Genomic DNA, 21,353 nt, shown 5'->3' on the forward strand with positions numbered 1-21,353 from the left:
CTGAAAAAGGTCAGCTTTCATTCCAATCCCAAAGAAAGGCAATGCCAAAGAATGCTCAAACTACCGCACAATTGCACTCATCTCACACACTAGTAAAGCAATGCTCAAAATTCTCCAAGCCAGACTTTAGCAATACGTGAACCGTGAACTTCCAGATGTTCAAGCTGGTTTTAGAAAAGGCAGAGGAACCAGAGATCAAATTGCCAACATCTGTTGGATCATCAAAAAAAGCAAGAGAGTTCCAGAAAAAACATCTCTTTCTGCTTTATTGACTATGCCAAAGCCTTTGACTGTGTGGATCACAATAAACTGTGGAAGATTCTGAAAGAAATGGGAATACCAGACTACCTGACCTGCCTCTTGAGAAACCTATATGCAGGTCAGGAAGCAACAGTTAGAACTGGACATGGAACAACAGACTGGTTCCAAATAGGAAGAGGAGTACATCAAGGCTGTATATTGTCACCCTGCTTATTTAACTTATATACATCATGAGAAATGCTGGGCTGGAAGAAGCACAGGCTGGAATCAAGCATGCCGGGAGAAATATCAATAGCCTCAGATATGCAGATGACACTACCCTTATGGCAGAAGGTGAAGAGGAACTAAAAAGCCTCTTGACGAGAGTGAAACAGTTGGCTTAAAGCTCAACATTCAGAAAACTAAGATCATGGCCTCTGGTCCCATCACTTTACGGGAAATATATGGAGAAACAGAAACAGTGGTTGACTTTATTTTTCTGGGCTCCAAAATCACTACAGATGGTGACTGCAGCCATGAAATTAAAAGGCACTTACTCCTTGGAAGAAAAGTTATGACCAACCTAGATAGCATATTGAAAAGCAGAGACATTACTTTGCCAACAAAGTTCCATCTAGTTAAGGCTTTGGTTTTTCCAGTGAGAGTTGGATGGTCATGTATGGATGTGAGAGTTGGACTGTGAAGAAGGCTGAGTGCTGAAGAATTGATGCTTTTGAACTGTGGTGTTGGAGAAGACTCTTGAGAGTCCCTTGGACTGCAAGGAGATCCAACCAGTCCATTCTAAAGAAGATCAGTCCTGGGTGTTCATTGGAAGGACTGATGCTAAAGCTGAAACTCCAATACTTTGGCCACCTCATGCGAAGAGTTGACTCCTTGGAAAAGTGTCTGATGCTGGGAGGAGAAGGGGACGGTAGAGAATGAGATGGCTGGATGGCATCACCAACTCAATGGACATGAGTTTGAGTGAACTCTGGTAGTTGGTGATGGACAGGGAGGCCTGGTGGGCTGCAATTCATGGAGTCACAAAGACTCAGACACGACTGAGTGACTGAACTGAACTGACTAACTCTTGGAGTTTGCTCAAACTCATGTGCATTGAGTCAGTGATAACATCCAACTATCTCATCCTCTGTCATCCCCTTCTCCTCCTGCCTTCAATCTTTCCCAGCGTCAGAGTCTTCCCAATGAGTCAGTTCCTCACATTAGGTTGTCAAAGTACATCAATATATATACATTTACTTTGTATATGCAGAGTACATGAAGTGAAATGTCAGGTTGGATGAATCACAAGCTGGAATCAAGATTGCCAGGAGAAATATCAACAATGTGAGATATGCAGATTATACCATTCTAATGGCAGAAAGAGAAGAAGAACTAAAGAGCCTCTTGATGAAGATGAAAGAGAGAAAGCTGACCTAAAACCCAACATTCAATAAACTAAGATCATGGCAACAGGCCCGTCACTTCATGGCAAATAGATGGGAATAAAGTGGAAGAAGTGAGGGATTTTTATTTTCTTGGGCTCAAAAAATCACTGCAGACCATGACTGCAGCCATGAAATGAAAAGATGCTTACTCCTTGTAAGGAAAGGTATGACAAATAGACCATGTTTTAAAAAGCAGAGTCATCAGTTTGCCAACAAATGTCCATATAGTCAATTTTTCCAGTAATCATGTGTGGATGTGGGAATTGTAACCTAAAGAAGACTGAGCACTGAAGAATTGGTGCTTTCAGATTGTGGTGCTAGAGAAGACTCTGAGAGTCCCTTGGGCTGCCAGGAGATCAAACTAATAAATCCCAAAGGAAATCAACCCTGAATATTCATTGGAAGGACTGATGCTGAAGCTGAAGCTTCAACACTTTGGCCACCTGATGCAAAGAGCTGACTCATTGGTAAAGCCCTTGATACTGGGAAAGATTAAGGGCAGGAGGAGAAGGGGGCAACAGAGAATTAGATAGTTGGACGGCATCATTGACTCAATGGACATGAGTTTGAGCAAACTCCAGGAGATAGTGAATGACAGTGAAGCTTGGTGTGCTGCAGTCCATGTAGTCTCAAAGAGTTGGATACAACTGAACAAGAACAACTTAGGCTGTGAGCAGGAGGACAAGGGGCGACAGGAGGATAAGATGGTTGGATGGCATCATCGATCAATGGACATGAGTTTGGGCAAACTCTGGGAGATACTGAAGGACAGGGAAGCCTGGGAAGCTATAGTCCATGCACTCTCAAAGAGCAGTACATGAATGAGCCACTGAACAGCAACTGAAATACTGTAAAGTTACTAATACTTTAATACTGTGATATAAAGTTAATATATCTCATGTTATCTTTTAGAGAATAAGAGAAGGAAAAATATTTGCTACAGAAACATACTCATAACAAAATAAGGAAGAATACTCAAACAAATACAGCCCTCTTTACTGTAATAGTAGTCATTGCTGATATTTATAATGACCTTCTTCTATTACATATTCCCTTTGACTTTAGCAAATATCTAAGATAGTTATCATTCTTCAGTTGGAGGAGTGACCCAAAGCTTCTCTCACAAAGTACTGAGCCATTAGTAACGCTGCTAAGGTTGGATTGTTTTTCATCAACCTCAACCAAACAGCATGGTAATACTGAGACGTCCGAGGGGATCCAGCATACTTCCTTAACTCCACTGTGGAGTGATGTCATCCAGTTTCCCCTCAGCAGTCAGAATCAATTACGCCAGCCAGTAACTTCCTTCCTTGCCTGATGATTCAGAAGTATGGAAACCCAAAGTGGCTGGATGGCCATCTAAACCTCCAATTCAGTGGAATCATAGGTCTCTCCTGTGGAAGATAAGATCTCTAGACCTGCAGAATATAAGTCATGAGAACTAGAAGCAAAATTTTCACTAGTGGATCACTAAGGATAATAATGATAGTACCATTCCCATCTCCATCTCTTGATTTCTGAAGCTGTAAACTCTTACCATCAGAGAAATACCACCGTCTACTGGATGATGATTCAAACTATGTGCAACCTCCTGGAGAACCTTGTATTTATCCTGAAAAGTATTGCCGCCTACCTGGCACTGCACCTGAGTTTTCAAAAAGTCATTTCCACCATCCATCAAGCCAATGGAACATTGGAAGACTAATGAATTCCAAGAACATGGGTATTTTATCACAGTTCTTTGCTGATACATGTTGGACACTGGCCTGAGGCACTCAAAGTGTCTGCCCAACTCAGGTGTCATTCTCAGGGCAAACAAATGCAGGTTGTGACCCATCCACTGGAAGGCAATTTTTAGGAGAAACATCTCTCTTATTCTTCAAGTGCAACTAAATGGCTCATAATTTGATCATGCCTCATGTTTCTGAATCACATTGACATTCATGCTGTTTGTCTTTACTACAATTTGTAGGAAAGCACCACAGGACCATTTAATAATAGTATTTTTGACAGTCACATGCATTTTTCCAACCAATTCTCTCTGTGATTGAAATGGAAATAGTTTAATTTAATACAGCCTTGGTTGTTGGGAATGCAATCCTTTCCCCCTGAGATTGTATCCCCATTCACTTGTATCCCCATTCACATGCTTATTCTTTTGAGCAATGTTCCACAGTTGTCTCTTGATTCGAGAAAATGCAAACTCCATCTCATTATCTTGCTGAGAAGCAATCAACATCAGAGATTCTGTGGCAATGTAATGTGCCTCTCGTGGGAGTCAGCATGAACTGAACAGGACTCACTCTCTTATGCCTCTTACCCGCCGCACCCCCACCCCCCCCGACCAAATCACCAAAAGAAAAATAATCCAAGCTTATCTATTGGAAGTTGTTATTATTATTATTTGCCTTTTGACTCCCTTCACCCGTTTCTCTCACCCCTTGTCCTCTGCCTCTGGCAGCCACCGATCTTTTCTTTGTATCTATGACCTTGCTTTGTTTTGTATTGTTTTTCAGGTTCAACATATAAGAGTGATCATAGGGTACTTGTTTTTTTCAGAGATTATTTCTATGTGAGCTAAATTGTTGCAAATTGTTACATGAAAACTACAGCAGAGGATGCATTGATGAGCATTTAGACTGCACACATTCTTTTAGAGGATCTTTTGATTCATGTGGCTCTCAGGCACTGGAGAGTGAATCAAAAGGAGGGAGCAGCAAGTGTTGCCTCCCCAGGACCTCAGTTCTCTTTTAATCTCCTATCTCTACAATATTTCTGCCCCTCCCGTCTGGTCCCAGTGCCCACAACATCCTCCTCATACTCTCTCCATCATGTCTTCTCTTACAAGACTTTTTTCCTTCTGGTCAATCATACCCCTCCCCCCAGCACACATCCATGAATCTCAAAAGCTCTTGTTCGTTACTCTGTGTCTCAAGAATTTTTAGGTGTAATATGGGATGACCAGTGGAAATGTATCAATATAAAAGTATGAAAGGGGACTATTTTCTTTCAGAAAATGCCATTCTCCCAGTGAGACAAAGATGCTTTCAGAGCCAGCCACCATACAGTAGTGGCTGCTCTTCTTTTGACCCAGTCTCACATCCTCGTATCTGCTGTGAGTCCCTGGAACATCAATGTGAGCACATGTGAGCTGTGAGACAAGGACAGATTATGTCATGTGACACAGGTGACAACGTGGGAGCTTTCCAAAAGGAAGGTAAAACCCCTTCAAAAAGTATTGTCAAATGAAAGATGTCATCCTCCAGAAGGAAACTAGGAAACAAATGACAGTTAGGATAGTAAAGTTTGAAAAGTCATGGTGATAATTTACATGGAAAGTCCTTTGCAATTTCATGGTTATTTTTGAGTTTTTTCCCCCAGAGTTTTTCTAATTGGCTGTTTCTAATTTATGGGGAGTGAGAGAAATGTAATTATGACTGGCTGAACCACAAGAAGTCGAAAATCACTGAATGTAGGTCCATTCTGTGGAATTAGACCATGTGCTATTATTATGATTACCCAGTGACCATACCTCTGGAGTTGCAGCTATATCCAAGAATATTTGAACTTACTAACTGAACTAACATTTGGGCAAATTTAGGTATTATAATAGTATTGAATAAGTGTGAGTATTTGAATACTATTAACACTATTGGATAAATTTGTGTATTATAATATTATCATAACATTAAAAATTAAAAAAACATTGCCATTGATAATAATTTGCCCACAATTTCCCCAAATGCACTGTTTCATTTGACTTTTTTTTAGTTTCTACTTTTCCATATTAGCAAACACAAACAAAAACAGTATTTGGGGACCACTTTTTGGTGATAAGTTGCATGCTTCAATAATTTTTAAACTGTCTCAAGTAAAGGAAAAGCATTACAACATTCCTCATGCCATCCAGAACCTTGCTTAACCCTGAGCTGTGGGAAGTACACATTGTACTTGTCCCACACATGTATGTTTGCTCAGGAAAACATAAATACATACATATGCACATGCACAGGTTGTGAGTTTTTTTGCTCAGACAAATCCATACTCAACATACCATCCTGGATCTTGTATTTTATAAAGTGCTGCAGGCGTTCTTCCAATGGAATACATTTTATGCTACTTCTTTTTAATGACTCTGAAGTAATCAAGAATTTGATTGGAACATAATCGCTTCCACCATTCAAGTTGTTTAAAAATAGCATGACAATAAATGTTTGTGTCCATTTTGATTTTATTCTATTAGTATCATTATTATTTTTTGCTTGTACTATATTTCTGTCAAATAAATTCATAAGTCAAAATTTATGAACACTTATTACTTCAACAAATAGTGCCACATTTTATGCCATAATTTGATATGAATTGACAGTGTAAAAGTGTCTATTTTTCACCACTTTTGTCACTCTGAATGTTATGATACCTGTTATAATGAGTTTATATATACATGTATGTGTATATACATATATTTTCAAGCTACTATGATACTAGAAATCAACTATAAGGAACAAAACCTGAAACAAACACAAAGATGTACAAAGATGTGGAGTCTGAACAGTATGGTACCAAGCAACCAGTGGATCATGGCATATATTTTTAAAAACACCAAAGCAAACAAACGAAAAAAAAAAAACCCACAGCTACCAAAAACTTATGGGATGCAGCAAAAGCAGTTCTCAGAGGGGATTTTATAGTGATACAAGCTTACCTGGGTAGGTGGGGGGGATGGTGGGGAGAAAAATTTCAAATAAACAACCTAAGCTAACATGTAAAGGAACTAGAAAAAGAAAAACAAGCAAAACACAAGTCAGTGAAAGTATGAAATCATAAAAATTAAAAAATAGGAACTACAAAAATAGAAAAGATTAATGAAACTACATGTTGGCTCTTTGAAAAGACTGAGGAAAAAAAAACGTTTAGCCAGACTCATCAAGAGAAAAAAGGGCCAAGATCAATAAAATCGTAAATGAAAAAGAAGTTACAACCAACATCACAGAAGTACCAAAAATCATAAGAGACTATTCCAAACAACTATGCTCTAACCTAGAAGAAATTAATGAATTCTTAGCAATCTACAATCTCTGAAGAAAGAACCAACAAGAAATAAAAAGTGTGAACAGACTAGTCAATGAGATTGAATCAGTAATTTAAAAACTCCCAACAAACAAAAGTCCAGGACCACATGGATTTCCAGGTCAATATTATCAAATATTTAGAGAAGAATTAACACATATCCTTCTGAAACTTACAAGAATTTGCAGAGGAAGGACAGCTCACAAACTTAACTTATGAGGCCAGTATCACCCTGAAATCCAAAGCAGACAATGATACCAAAAAAAACCCAGAAAACAAAAAAGATTATAGGTCATTATCACTGATGAACATAGATGTGAAAATCCTCAATAAAATAATAGAAAACTAAATCCAGCAATACATTTAAAGGACCCTACACCATGATCAAATGAGATTTATCCCAGGGATGCAATGATGGTTCATTATCAACAAATCAATTAATGTGATACACCACATTAACAAGTGATCATCTCAATAAATGCAGGAAAACTTTTGACAAAATTCAACATTAATTTATGATTTAAAAGGTATGGAGGAAATGTACTTCAACATATAAAAACCATATATGATAGCCCCACAGCTAAAATATGATATTCAACAGTGAAAAGCTGAAAGCATTTTCTCTAAGATCAGGAAGAAGATAAAGAGTCTTACTCTCACCACTTTTATACAATATGCGGTTGGAAGTTCTAGCCATAGCAATCAGACAAGCAAAAGAAATAAAAGGCACAAAAATGCAAAAGAAAGAAGTAAAACTATCACTGTTTGCAGAAACTATCACTGTTTGAGGAAACATGATATTATACATAGAAACACTAAATACAGCCCCAAAGCACTACTACTATCACTGAGTTTGGTTAAGGTGCAGGATAAAAAATTAATATGCAGAAATCTGTTGTATTTCTATACATTAACAATGAACTCTCAGAAAGAGAAGTCTGAAAAGAAATCCCATTGACAGTTGCACCAGAAAGATTAAAATACCTAGGAATTGACCTAACTAAAGAAGTAAATGATCCTCACTCTAAAAATTTGGCTTCCCAGGTGGCTCAGTGGATAAAGAATCTGTCTGCAATGCAGGAGACATGGGTTTGATCTCTGTATAGGGAATATCCTCTGGAGTAGGGAATGGCAACCCACTCCAGTATTCTTACCTGGAGAATCCCATGGACAGAGGAGCCTGGCAGACTATGGTCCAGAGGGTCACAAAAAGCTGGACATGACTGAAGTGTCTGAGCACACACACACACTCCAAAAATTATGAGACATTAGTAAAAAAAAAAAATGAACATAAAAAGATGGAAAATGAACTCTGTTGATGAATAAAAGAATTAATATTTGATATGACCATACTATCCAAGGTAATCTACAGGTTAAATGCAATCCCTATCAAAATACCAATGGCATTTTTCACAGAACTGGAACAAATCATTTTGAAAATTATATGAAAATGAAAAAGATCTTGGATAGCCAAAGCGTTCTTGAGAAATTAGAATTGAGCTGGAAGTATCATGGACCCTGACTTCAGACTATATTATGAAGCTGCAGTAATCAAACCAGCATGGTATTGGCACAAAAACTGATACAGAGATTAATAGAAGAGAATAGAGAGCCCAGAAATACATGCATGCACTTATGATCAATTAATCAATAACAAAAGAAGCAATAGTATATTTTGGAAAAGATAGTCTCTTCAATAAATACTGCTGGGAGACCAGGAAAGCTACATGGAAAAAATGAAGTTAGAATATTATCTCATACCACATACAAAAATAAACTCAAACTGGAATAAAGATGCAAATGCAAGATGGGAAATCATAAAACTCCTAGGAGAAAACACAGACATGATACTTTTTGACAAAAATTGCAGCAATATTTTTAAAATCTATCCCCTAAGGCAAATAAAGCAAAAGCAAAAAATAAACAAGTTGGAACTAATAAAACTATAAAGATTTTTACAGCAAAGGAAACTATTAACAAAATGAAAAGACAGTCCACTGAATGGGAGAACTTAGTTTTAAGTGATATGACTTGGGAGATAAGGGATTAATATCCATAAATATAAATAGCTCGTACAATGTAAAAAACATACAGTGTGATTTTTTTAAAGGGCAGTAGACATAAATAAGCATTTTTCCAAAGAAGCTATACAGATGCTATATAGAGATGCTAAAGAAGCTATATGGAGATGGCAACAGTCTCATGAGAAGATGTTCAACATAGTTAATCATCAGAGACATGCAAATCAAAACTGCAGTAAGAAACCTCATACACATCAGGATGACTATCATTAAATAGAAGACACATATCAAATGTTGGCTAGTGTGGGGAGAAAATCCCTTGTACACTGTTTGTGAGAATATTAATTGGTATACTCACTTAAAGAAGATTATGACATTTACTCAAAAGCTAAAAAATTGTTTCCTATGATCCAGCTCTTCCACTCCTGGGCCTATATTCAAAGATAATGAAAACTCTAATTCAAAAATACACATGAACCCTAATATTTGTGACAGCTTTATTCACAATAGCCAAAATATGAAAGTAAGCTAAGTTTTCATGAACAAATGAATGGAGAAGGAGAATTATATATATATATATATATATATATATATACATATATATATATATATGTGTGTGTGTGTGTGTGTGTGTGTACAGACACATATATGTATACATACACACTCACAATGGAATTTTAGTCATACAAAAGAGTGAAATTTTGCAAGTTGCAACAATATTATGCTTAGTGAAATATGTCAGAGAAAGACAAACATGGTATGTTATAAGTTACATGTAGAATCTAAAAAATAAAGCATATGAACTTAGAAAACAAACAAAACTTAGACTCATAGATATTGAGAACTAAGTAGTAGTTACCAATGGGGAGGGGGGAAGGAGGGACAAGATAGGTATATGGGATTAAGAGAAACTGACTATTATATATAAAATAAATAAGGTTCTAGGCTATATTGTACTGCACAGAGAACATACCCATTATTATACAATAACTTTAAGTATAATCTATAAAAATTTTGAGTCACAATGTTGTACACCTGAAATTAATACAATATTGTAAGTCAACTATAACTCAATAAAAACTAAGTGAAGGGAAAATTTAATAACATAAATATCTCTGGAAAGATTTCAAATATTTTCAAATGAAATAGTACACTTTTAAAAGCACTTATGAATTGGAGACTTTTGTTTCTGGGAAGATATAGTTGATATCTTTACCTTATTTCTCCTACTAAATACAAAACTCCTGAAAATTATGTGAAACACATATTTTAAAATTTGAAAGGGTGATGAAAAGGTGAAGCAGCTGTGGAAAGAAGATAAGTTATTTTACATTAATTCTAGCTCAACAAAAAATCAATGGAAAGAAAAGGGAAAAGGGAAAAAAAGGTTGACATCATGTAGTATACATTAATTGGAAAAGGCAATGGCACCCCACTCCAGTACGCTTACCTGGAAAATCCATGGATGGAGGAGCCTGGTAGGCTGCAGTCCATGGGGTCGCGAAGGTGGGCACAACTGAGTGACTTCACTTTCACTTTTCCCTTTCATGCATTGGAGAAGGCAATGGCAACCCACTCCAGTGTCCTTGCCTGGAGAATCCCAGGGACGGGGGAGCCTGGTGGGCTGCCGTCTATGGGGTCACACAGAGTCGGACACGACTGAAGCGACTTAGCAGCAGCAGCAGCAGCAGCAGTATACATTAACATCACACACTCATGCGCGCGCACACACACACACACACACACACACACACACACTGATTGCATAGAAACTTGACAATCAAGTAGAAAACCCTTGACCAAAATAATTTCAAAATGACTATTAATTGAAATATATAATAAAACTATAAAATAATTATATTTAAAATTGGAAAGTATTTATCTGGGTATACTTTAAGGAATGATTAAACATAAATACAAAATAAATATGGAAGTGACTAATGGGATTAATACTATAAAATTTTCAATTTCAGTATGTCAAATATATAAGAAAAATGCCAACAGAGAGGAAACAATTGGGAATGGGAGGCTTTCTCTAGTCATTCAGTATTACTCAAAAACAGTTACAGTGCCCTTCAAGGATTTTAGAAGAACCTCTATGTGTAGTTCTCCATGATACCAACTACAGTGTAGTGCAATAAGTGAGCAGATAGGGAGCCTAAAGTCAGAAAATCTAAGTTTTTATTCTGGCTTTGTCATAGGTACATGACTCAGAATCTCTGTGCTTCAACTTTCTTATCTGTAAGACAGAGACAGCAATACCTATGCCACTAGGATTGTTGTGAGACTTACCACATTGAAAGTCTTGAAATATTGCCTGGTGCCTCATTACAGATAGCAATATGATGATGATGGTGGTGGTGATGATGATACTAATGGTGGTGGTGATAGTGATAGTGATTATTATTATGGTAGAGAAGAAGAAGATAGTGAAAGTGGTGGTAGTTGTAATCAACAGGAAGAAGAGGCATAGGAAGAGGACTCAATGGCTAAGAAAATTACTGAAATTTTCCTCCCAAATTCACATGCCGTCTGGAACTCCGACTACTTTTGTTCTTTCAAGTTAATGCATGCATCTTCAGAAAAGTATGGTTAATTTCAATATAAGTAATTAAAAATGTTTATAGAAAATATTTGTTGTTGTTCAGTCACCAACTTGTGTCTGACTATTTGTGACCCCTGGACTTCAGCACGTCAGTCTTCCCTGTCCCACACCATGTCCCAGAGTTTGCCCAAATTAATGCCCGTTGAATCAGTGATGCCATCCAATCATCTCATCCTCTTTTTCCCTTTTTTCCTTCTGCCTTCAATCTTTCCCAGCATAAAGGTCTTTTGCAATGAGTTGGGTGTTTGCATCAGGTAGCCAAATTAAAGGAGTTTCAGCTTTGACATCAGTACTTCCAATGAATATTCAAGGTTGATTTCCTTTAAGAGTGGCTGGTTTGATCTTCTTGCTGTCCAAGGGAATCTCAAGAGTCTTCTCCAGCACCAGAGTTTGAAGGCATCAGTTCTTTGGTACTCTGCCTTCTTTATGGTCCAGCTCTCACATTTGTACATGACTACTGGAAAGATCATAGCCTTGACAATATGCAACTTTGTTGGCAAAATGATGTCTTTGCTTTTTAACACACTGTCTATGTTTGTCATAGCTTTCCAGCCAAGAAGCAATCATCTAATTTCAAGGCTGCTGTCACCATCCACATTGATTTTAGAACCCAAGAAGAGGAAATCAGTCAATGTTTCCACATATTCCCCCATGTACTTGCTGAAGTGATGGGACTGGATGCCATAATAGTTTTTTTTAATATCAAGTTTTAAGCCGGCTTATCAACTCTTCTCCTTTACCCTCATCATGAGGTTCTTTAGTTCCTCTTCATGTTCTGCCATTGTATCATCTGCATATCTGAGGTTGTTGATATTTCCCCAGGCAAACTTGATTCCAGTTTGTAACTCATTCAGCCTGGCATTTCTCAAGATGCCCTCTGTGTATAAGTTAAATAAACAGGGTGACAAAAAGCAGCCTTGTACTCCTTGGTATGCATTTTCATAAGAGCATTTTCAGCAGTATTTTACAGAATTGATTCAGTATTCAACCCTGATTTTGGAAAATATTTTTAAAAGCTGTTAGAAAAGCTCTAAATATATACATATATATATATGTGTATATGGCCATGAACATTTCTGGGATAGTAAGGCTCAAATACAAAATTGCTGGGGTCCAGCCCCGGTGGATCCAGGGAATTTGACGGGTGGACAGCATTGGCATGGAAAGACTTGTTTATTAATTGATATAAGATTAGATTAAGAAACTATCGTGTAGTAGGAAGATTAAGTGGAGGAAGAGGGCTGAATAGCTTGGTTTACATGGAAGGCCAATAAAATTCCAGACAAGGAATTTGCACCATCTACGTTGGGCCACCGGCGCCCGCTTGAATATCTAAGGGTGCCTCGCCTTAAGCTCCCTTTCACGCGGGTCTTAACAGCCAGGGCAAGTAAGTAGAACTGGCGAGCCTCCGTGCCCCAGATGGAAATTCAGCCTGAAATTAAAGTAAAGAGCAGAGGGAGGAAAAGGGAGAGAAGAAGAGAGAGAGAGAGACACGGGGGAGCCAGATTCCCAAGAAACCAGGCCGAGAGACTAGTTCAAGAAACTGGTCCGAGAAGCTGGTCCCATCCTTTATTGTTCAGAAGGCCTTTTATACTTTTGATAAAACATGGAGATCAATGGGTAACACAAAATTATGTAGCGTTCGCAGCTCAGACTCTTTCTGTATATCATTTTGTATACAAAAGGTCTCAGGTGATTTACATTATCTTCTGGCCAAGAGGCTTGTTAACACTTTTGGCTCTCTTCCTTAATGAAGGTTAATTTTGTTTCCCCTGAAGTGTTTTTCTTTAATCTGCATCTCCTTAAAGCATTAAAGTTACATCTCTATAGAACAAAGGTGCAGTGGGTTATAACAAAGAAGGTACTTAACTCAAAGATCTAATGTTGCTAATACAAGGTCTACTACTTGTTTTTCTATATACCAACTATATCTAAAAATAAAGGATATGAAAATTCAGCAGCAAGCACTGACTCAACAAATGAAACTTTTAATAAAGATTTTGACTCCTCGGAAGCTCCTACATTCCTAGGATGTTTTAAGCTTCCTGTGCCTCCTGCGGTCAGGAGGCCTCAAACAATCACACGCGCAGCTGTACAAGTCCTGCAGGCAGGCTAGAAAGCCATCAGAGGGTTTTTGGATTGAAACACTCTTTCAAATGCAGAAGACTAAAGCCCTGAATTGACTTTTTCCAGAAAATGTAAGAAGAATGGAAAAGCAGAGCACAAAAACCGGCAGATTTTTGTTGGGGCACATGCTTAGGAATTTCCAGAGGGGTCCCTGAAGTCTGAGCACGCCTTGCGTATGTCAGCTTCCTTCCTCATGACCTTGTCACGGGCGGGATTCCTCACACTGGCTCCCAGCACGAAATTACTCAGCCAAACTTTTAGAGTAGAGAGAAATGAATATTTCAGAGGTATCAATAGTGGCAGGCATGTAGAGTGTAAAGTTCTAGACATACCTATTCGGATTTGGGGGATATGCTCTTTTTATAATTAGTTTGACATTTCACAAGCTCATGTTACAAAATTCTTTCCTAAAGTTTGTATAAGTTCACTGAATATTTTGAAATTTGGCATGATAAAGATAGTAGCTATATGTAGTCAGTCACACTATGCTAAAGAGTGTAGAGTAAGGTAACAAAGTTAACTTTGCCACAAACCAAGCCTGTATCTTGGAATTGTCTTTTAGATTATATCTTCTTTTCCAAACTGACAGTTTATATATGATGGATTTGAAATTCCAAAAGAAATCAATAAAATATTCTTCTGAAAGATTTTTAAAACTCTTAAACAAAAATTTCATTTCATATTAAACTATAACCTTTATAAATAACTTAGCAAAGATAGCCTCTTAATTATTAAACGTAGTTAAAATCAGAGTTTTTTTTTTTTTTTCTTTTTGCATTTTGGTCAACATCAGTTTAGTATAAGACATTGATTCTAGATGATAAAAGATGAAATGAGAGCTATATTGAGAAATATCTGGTAAGATGAAAGTTAGTGGGCCATGTTTCCCAGTCCATGACCTAAAAAGACAGTTGAATTTCTTTTGAGATCATAATTTAGGTGCTATAAAATGCAAACATTTTCACATTTGTAACATACATGTAACCATCACCAAAAACAAGATAGAGAATCTGTATTTTCCCCATCTCAGTGAGTTCATTCATGTCTCTTTCTGTTCTCCAGGCCCACATTAGGGTGACTAGTTTGTAAAATGAGTACATCTGTTCATACGTTGTTCTCTGAACTGTTGAAAATGAAGCAGTTTAGCATAGTAACAACTGTCGTATTTTCCAAATTTCTTTTTACAGCTCTAACATAAGATACAGATTACTTTCATATTTTACATGAGCATGTGAAACTTAAATTTTGTAGGTGGTACTCAAACAGGACTGAAAACTCCTTTGGCAAGGGGGATCTGATTACAGAACTTCCACAGAACTGGTGAAACAGACTCTTGGAGGGCACAAACAAAACCTTGTGTGCACCGGGAGCCAGAAGAAAGGAACAGTGTCTCCACAGAGACTGAGCCAGACTTGCCAATGAGTGTCCAGGAGTCTCCGGTGGAGGCATGGATAGAGAGTGGCCTGCTGCAGGGTCAAAGGCACTGAATACAAGGGTGCCTGAACAAGTCCTTATGAAGGAGGTCACCATTAGCTTCAGTATCCCTACCATAGTTTGCCTTCAGGCCAAAAAAAAAAAAGGGAGGGAACACAAAATTGGATTAAAGATTTACTGATCATGGCCACACCCATCAAAACAAGACCCAGTTTGTCCCAAAATCAGTCTCTTCCATCAGGAAGCTTCCATAAGCCTCTTATCCTTATCCATCAGAGGGCAGACAGAATGAAAACCACAATCACAGAAAACTAATCAAACTGATCACATGGATCACAGCCTTGTCTAACTCAAAGAAACTATAAGCCATGCCACGTAGGGCCACCCAAGATGGATGGGTCAAAGTGGAGAGTTTTGACAAAACGTGGTCCACTGGAAAAGGGAATGGCAAACCACTTCAGCATTCTTGCTCTCAGAGCACCATGAACAGTGTGAAAAGGCAAAAAAGCATGAAACTGAAAGATGAACTCACTAGGTTGGTAGGTGCCCAATATGTTACTGGAGAAGAGTGGAGAAATAACTTCAAAAGGAATGAAGAAATGGAGTCAAAGCCAAAACAGCGCCCAGCTGTGGATGTGACTGGTGATGGAAGTAAAGTCCGATGCTGTAGAGAACAATATTGCATAGAAACCAGGAATTTTAGGTCCATGAATCAAGGTAAATTGGAAGTGGTAAAACAGGAGATGACAAGAATGAACACTGACTATTTAGGAATCAGTGAACTAAAAAGTACTGGAACAGGCAAATTTAATTCAGATGACCATTATATCTACTACTGTAGACAAGAATCCCTTAGAAAAAATGGAATAACCTTCACAGTCAACAAAAGAGTCCAAAATGCAGTGCTTGGGTGCATTGACCAAAGTCACAGAGTGATCTCTGTTCATTTCCAAGACAAACCATTCATTATCAGAGTGATCCAAGCCTATGCATCAAACAATAATGCCAAAGAAGCTGACGTTGAATGGTTCCATGAAAACCTACAAGACCTTCTAGAACTAATGCCCCCAAAAGATGTCTTTTTCATCATAGGGGACTGGAATGCAAAAGTAGGAAGTCAAGAGATATCTGGAGTAATAGGCAAGTTTGGCCTTGGAGTACAAAATGAAGCAGGGCAAAGGCCAGCAGTGTTTTGCCAAGAAAACACTCTGGTCATAGCAAACACCCTCTTCCAACAACACAAAAGATGACTCTACACATGGCATCACCAGATGGAGAATACCAAAATCAGATTGATTAGATTATTTGCAGCTGAAGATGGAGAAGTTCTAGACAGTCAGCAAAAAAGAAGAACAGGAACTGACTGTGGCTCAGATCACGAACTCCTTATTACCAAATTCAGACTTACACTGAAGAAAGTAGGGAAAACCACTAGACCATTCAGGTATGAGCTAAGTCAAATCCCTTACGATTATACACTGGAAGTGACAAATAGATTCCAGGGATTATATCTAATATAGTGCCTGAAGAGCTATGGACAGAGATGTGTGACATTGTACAGAAGGCAGTGATTAAGACTATCCCCAAGGAAAAAATGCAAAAGGGCAAAATGGTTGCCTGAGGAGGCCTTACAAATAGCTGAGATAACAGGAGTGAAAAGCAAAAGAGAAAAGGAAAGGTACACTTATTTGAATGCAGAGTTCCAAAGAATAGCAAGGAGAGATAAGAAAGCCTTCCTCCGTGATCAACACAAAGAAATAGAGGAAAACAGTAGAATGGGAAAGACTAGAGATCTCTTCAAGAAAATTAGAGATACCAAGGGAACGTTTCATGCAAAGACAGGCACAAAAAAGGACAGAAATGGTATGGACCTAACAGAAGCAGAAGATATTAAGAAGAGGTGGCAAGAGTAAACAGAAGAATTCTACAAAAAAGATTTTTTTTTTTTTTTTTGCAGTCCATGGGGTCGCAAAGAGTCAGACACAACTGAGTGACTGAAGTCTGTATTTTATTATCCTGCTTATTTAACTTATATGTGGAGTACATTATGCAAAATGCCTGGCTGGATGAAGCACAAGCTGGAATCAAGATTGCTGGGAGAAATATCAATAACCTCAGATATGCAGGTGACACCACCCTCATGGCAGAAAGTGAACAGAAACTTAAGAGCTTCCTGATTAAAGTGAAAGAGGAGAGTGAAAAAGGTGGCTTAAAACTCAACATTTAAAAAAACTAAGATCATGGCATCCATTCCCATCATTTCATGGCAAATAGATGGGGAACCAATGGAAACAGTGACAGACTATTCTCCTGGGATCCAAAATCACTGCAGATGGGGACTGTAGCCACTAAATTGAAAGATGCATGCTCCTTGGAATAAAAGCTATGACCAGTCTAGACAGGATAATAAAAAGCAGAGACAGTACTTTGTGACAAATGTCTATCTAGTCAAAGCCATGGTTTTTCCAGTAGTCATGTATGGATGTGAGAGTTGAACCATAAAGAAAGCTGAGCACTGAAGAACTGATGCTTTTGAACTGTGGTGGTGTTGGAGAAGACTCTTCAGTGTTCCTTGGACTGCAAGGAGATCAAACTTGTCAATCCTAAAGGAAATCAGTTCTGAATATTCATTGGAAGGACTGATGCTGAAGCTGGAGCTCCAATACTTTTTCGACCTCATGTAAATAACTGACTCATTGGAAAAGACCCTGATGCTGGGGAAGATTGAAGGAAGGAGGAGAAGGGGATGACAGAGGATGAGATGCTTAGATGGCATCACCAACTCGATGGACATGAGTTTGAGTATGCGTCGGGAGTTGACGATGGACAGGGAAGCCTGGCATGTTGCAGTCCATGGGGTTGCAAAGAGTCAGACACAACTGAGCAACTGAACTCAGCAAGTTAATCACAAGCACAGAAATCAGAGCTGTAATAAAAAAAAGTCTTCCAACAAACAAAAGCCCAATGCTAGCTAACGTCACAGGCGAATTCTTCTAAAAGTTAGAGATGAGTTAACACCTATCCTGCTCAAACTCTTCCAGAAAATTGCAGAAGATGGGAAACTCTCAATCCCATCCTATGAGGTTACCATTACCCTGATACCAAAACCAGATAAAGATATCACAATAAAGAAAGTTACAGGCCAATATCACTCATAAACATAGATGCAAACATACTCAACAAAATTCTACCAAACAGAATCCAACAATACATTAAAAGGATCATACATCAAGATCACATGGGTGTTATCCCAGTGATGCAAGAACTCTTCAGTATATGCAAATCAACCAATGTGACAGGCCATATTAACAAGTTGAAAGACAAAAAAAAAAAAAGGATGATCTCAACAGATGCAGAGAAAGCTTTTGACAAAATTCAACACTGGTTAATGATAAAGACTCCCCAGAAAGTAGGCATAGAAGGAACATACCTCAACATAATAAAGGCCATATACAACAAATCCATGGCAAGCATTATTCTCAAGAGTGAGAAAATTAATGCGTTTGGTGCAAGAGGAGCAAAAGCAAAGTCACTGCAGCCACGAAATTAAAAGACTCTTGCTCCTTGGAAGAAAAGCTATGACCAACCGAGACAGCATATTAAAAAGCAGAGACATTACTTAGCCAACAAAGGTCTATCTAGTCAGAGCTATGGTTTTTCCAGTAGTCATGTATCAATGTGAGAGTTGGACTCTAAAGGTAGCTGGTGCCAAAGAATTGATGCTTTTGAACTGTGGTGTTGGAGAAGACTCTTGAGAGTCCCTTGGACTGCAAGGAGATCCAACCTGTCCATCCTAAAGGAAATCAGTCCTGAATATTCATTGGAAGGACTTATGCTGAAGCTGAAACTCCAATAATTTGTCCACCTGATGTGAAGAACTGACTCCTTGGAAAAGACCCTGATGCTGGGAAAGATTGAAAGCAGGAGGAGAAAGGTTTGACAAAGGATGAAATGGTTGAATGGCTTCACCAACTTGATGGACATGAGTTTGAGCAAGCTCTGGGAGTTGGTGATGGACAGGGAAGCTTAGCATGCTGCAGTCCATGGAGTCGCAAACATTTGGACACGACTTGGCCACTGAACAACAGCAACAAATTACAGAATATTGTACATCAACTACTCTTCAATAATAATAAATATAAATATGTAATAAATAAGAAAAGCTATATATATAATAAAGTTTATAATAAAAAAGTAAATTTGTCTTTCCTGAGATCTGGACAGACTCAGCTCTGGAAAAGTTTAGAAGTTCTGGTGAGAGTGAGCCAGGCAGTTAGATCAGGTCTATAATTTGAATGTCAACTACAACCAAGCCCTCCACATTGAGAGATATATTCTATATTCACACAGACATGGCTTGTGGCTGTTCACCTTTTGTTGACTGTGAAGATCTGCAGCAAAAATCTTCTGGGTTAAGTAGCCATTTCCCATTCATTTTTGGAGTTTCTATGCATATGAGGAAAAGTTAATGATTAAATATGGACTGAAATGTCAACTCCTATTAACTGATCAGAATTATAATTTTGACTTTAATGCGTTACAATCCTATGTCTTCAAGCATTAATATTTGTTTTGCATTTTTAGATGGCTACCCCAAAGAAGAAATGATTTATAGATGGAGAAAAAACTCAGTTGAGGCAGCTGATCAGAAATCCTGGCGGCTTTATCAGTTTGACTTCATGGGCCTCAGAAACACCACGGAAATTGTGCAAACATCAGCAGGTAAGAGATAACTTAAAGAAGTGTAATCCTCAAAAAACATAAAAATAAACCAACCCTCTTACTTTTTCCTTGATGCCTAAGGCATATCTTTCATGTAGAATTCCTTCCTATGTGTGTTTTGGCTAATTATACTCAGGCAGCCATGATTCCTAAGTAATATTTGAGGCAAGACAGCTGATCTAAAGTCAAAAATGTTCAATGTTTTAATTGTGATGGGGAAAGGGTGATTAGAATTGCCTTATACTTTTAAATTGAGACCATGTTGGCATTATGTCTATAAATCCTCTTATCACTGCATTATGTCAATAAATCCTCTCATCACTGACCAGATTTATATAAGCCAATTTCTCTAATGGTAAGAGTTCTACAACTTTCCACATACATGACAAACATGAGATACTATATATAACACACAAAATAAAAAGCTGATGTGAAATGTCCTTTGAGTTTCAGTTTCTAGCTTCTTCCTTTCCTTTGAACTTTGTCTCTTTTTCAATATATTGAGCACAACAATTATCCACCATTTTGGCTTTAAGTGAACATTATATGCATATTATAACATGTATTTAGACGAAAGAGATGCTTCACCTATTAATGTCTTTAAATACACTTTTTTGTTTTATGGATGTTTTTGGTTTGTTTTCTGGTAATTCCCAAATAAGAATCTATGGTTCACTATTTTGCAATTCATTTTTTTCTAACAGGATTTGGGGAGTAGATTGGTTTCAAGTCAGTTTTTCTTCCGATCTAGTTATTTGCTAATATAAATAATTTATTGGCTTTTAAAACTCCATAATAATTTGTTTCATATGACTAGATTAAGGTGTAAATCTCTAGTTCATCAGGCACTCTTATCAGATCTAGTCCTTTAAATCTATTTTTTACTTCTATTGTATAATCATAAGGGATTTGATTTAGGTCATACCTGAATGGTCTAGTGGTTTTCCCTACTTTCTTCAATTTAAGTCTGAATTTAGCAATAAGGAGTTCATGATCTGAGCCACAGTCAGCTCCCGGTCTTGTTTTTGCTGACTGTACAGAGCTTCTCCATCTTTGGCTGCAAAGAATATAATCAATCTGATTTCGGTGTTGACCATCTGGTGATGTCCATGTGTAGAGTCTTCTCTTGTGTTGTTGGAAGAGGGTGTTTGCTATGACCAGTGTGTTCTCTTGGCAAAACTCTATTGGCCTTTGCCCTACTTCATTTTGTATTCCAAGGCCAAATTTGCCTGTTACTCCAGGTGTTTCCTGACTTCCTACTTTTGCATTCCAGTCCCCTATAATGAAAAGAACATCTTTTTGGGTGTTAGTTCTAAAAGGTCTTGTAGGTCTTCATAGAACTGTTCAACTTCAGCTTCTTCAGCATTACTGGCTGGGGCATAGGCTTGGATTACCGTGATATTGAATGGTTTGGCTTGGAAACGAACAGAGATCATTCTGTTGTTTTTGAGATTGCATTCAAGTACTGCATTTTGGACTCTTTTGTTGACCATGATGGCTACTCCATTTCTTCTGAGGGATTCCTGCCTGCAGGAGTAGATATAATGGTCATCTGAGTTAAATTCACCCATTCCAGTCCATTTTAGTTCGCTGATTCCTAGAATGTCAATGTTCACTCTTGCCATCTTCCAATTTGCCTTGATTCATGGACCTAAAATTCCAGGTTCCTATGCAATATTGCTCTTT

General features: G+C 37.9%; 1 protein-coding gene across 1 annotated transcript in view; it reads left to right on the forward strand.

Annotated features, from left to right (window-relative positions):
- The window catches only part of GABRG3 (gamma-aminobutyric acid type A receptor subunit gamma3), an 833,483-nt gene that overhangs the window by 675,732 nt on the left and 136,398 nt on the right, over positions 1 to 21,353 (forward strand). The window contains exon 6 of the mRNA XM_027956997.3: positions 19,530 to 19,667. Within this exon, the coding sequence (XP_027812798.3) occupies positions 19,530 to 19,667 (138 nt within the window). The remainder of the gene's footprint in view (positions 1 to 19,529; positions 19,668 to 21,353) is intronic.

Source organism: Ovis aries, chromosome 18 (genome assembly GCF_016772045.2).
Source record: "Ovis aries strain OAR_USU_Benz2616 breed Rambouillet chromosome 18, ARS-UI_Ramb_v3.0, whole genome shotgun sequence".
NCBI lineage: Eukaryota > Metazoa > Chordata > Mammalia > Artiodactyla > Bovidae > Ovis > Ovis aries.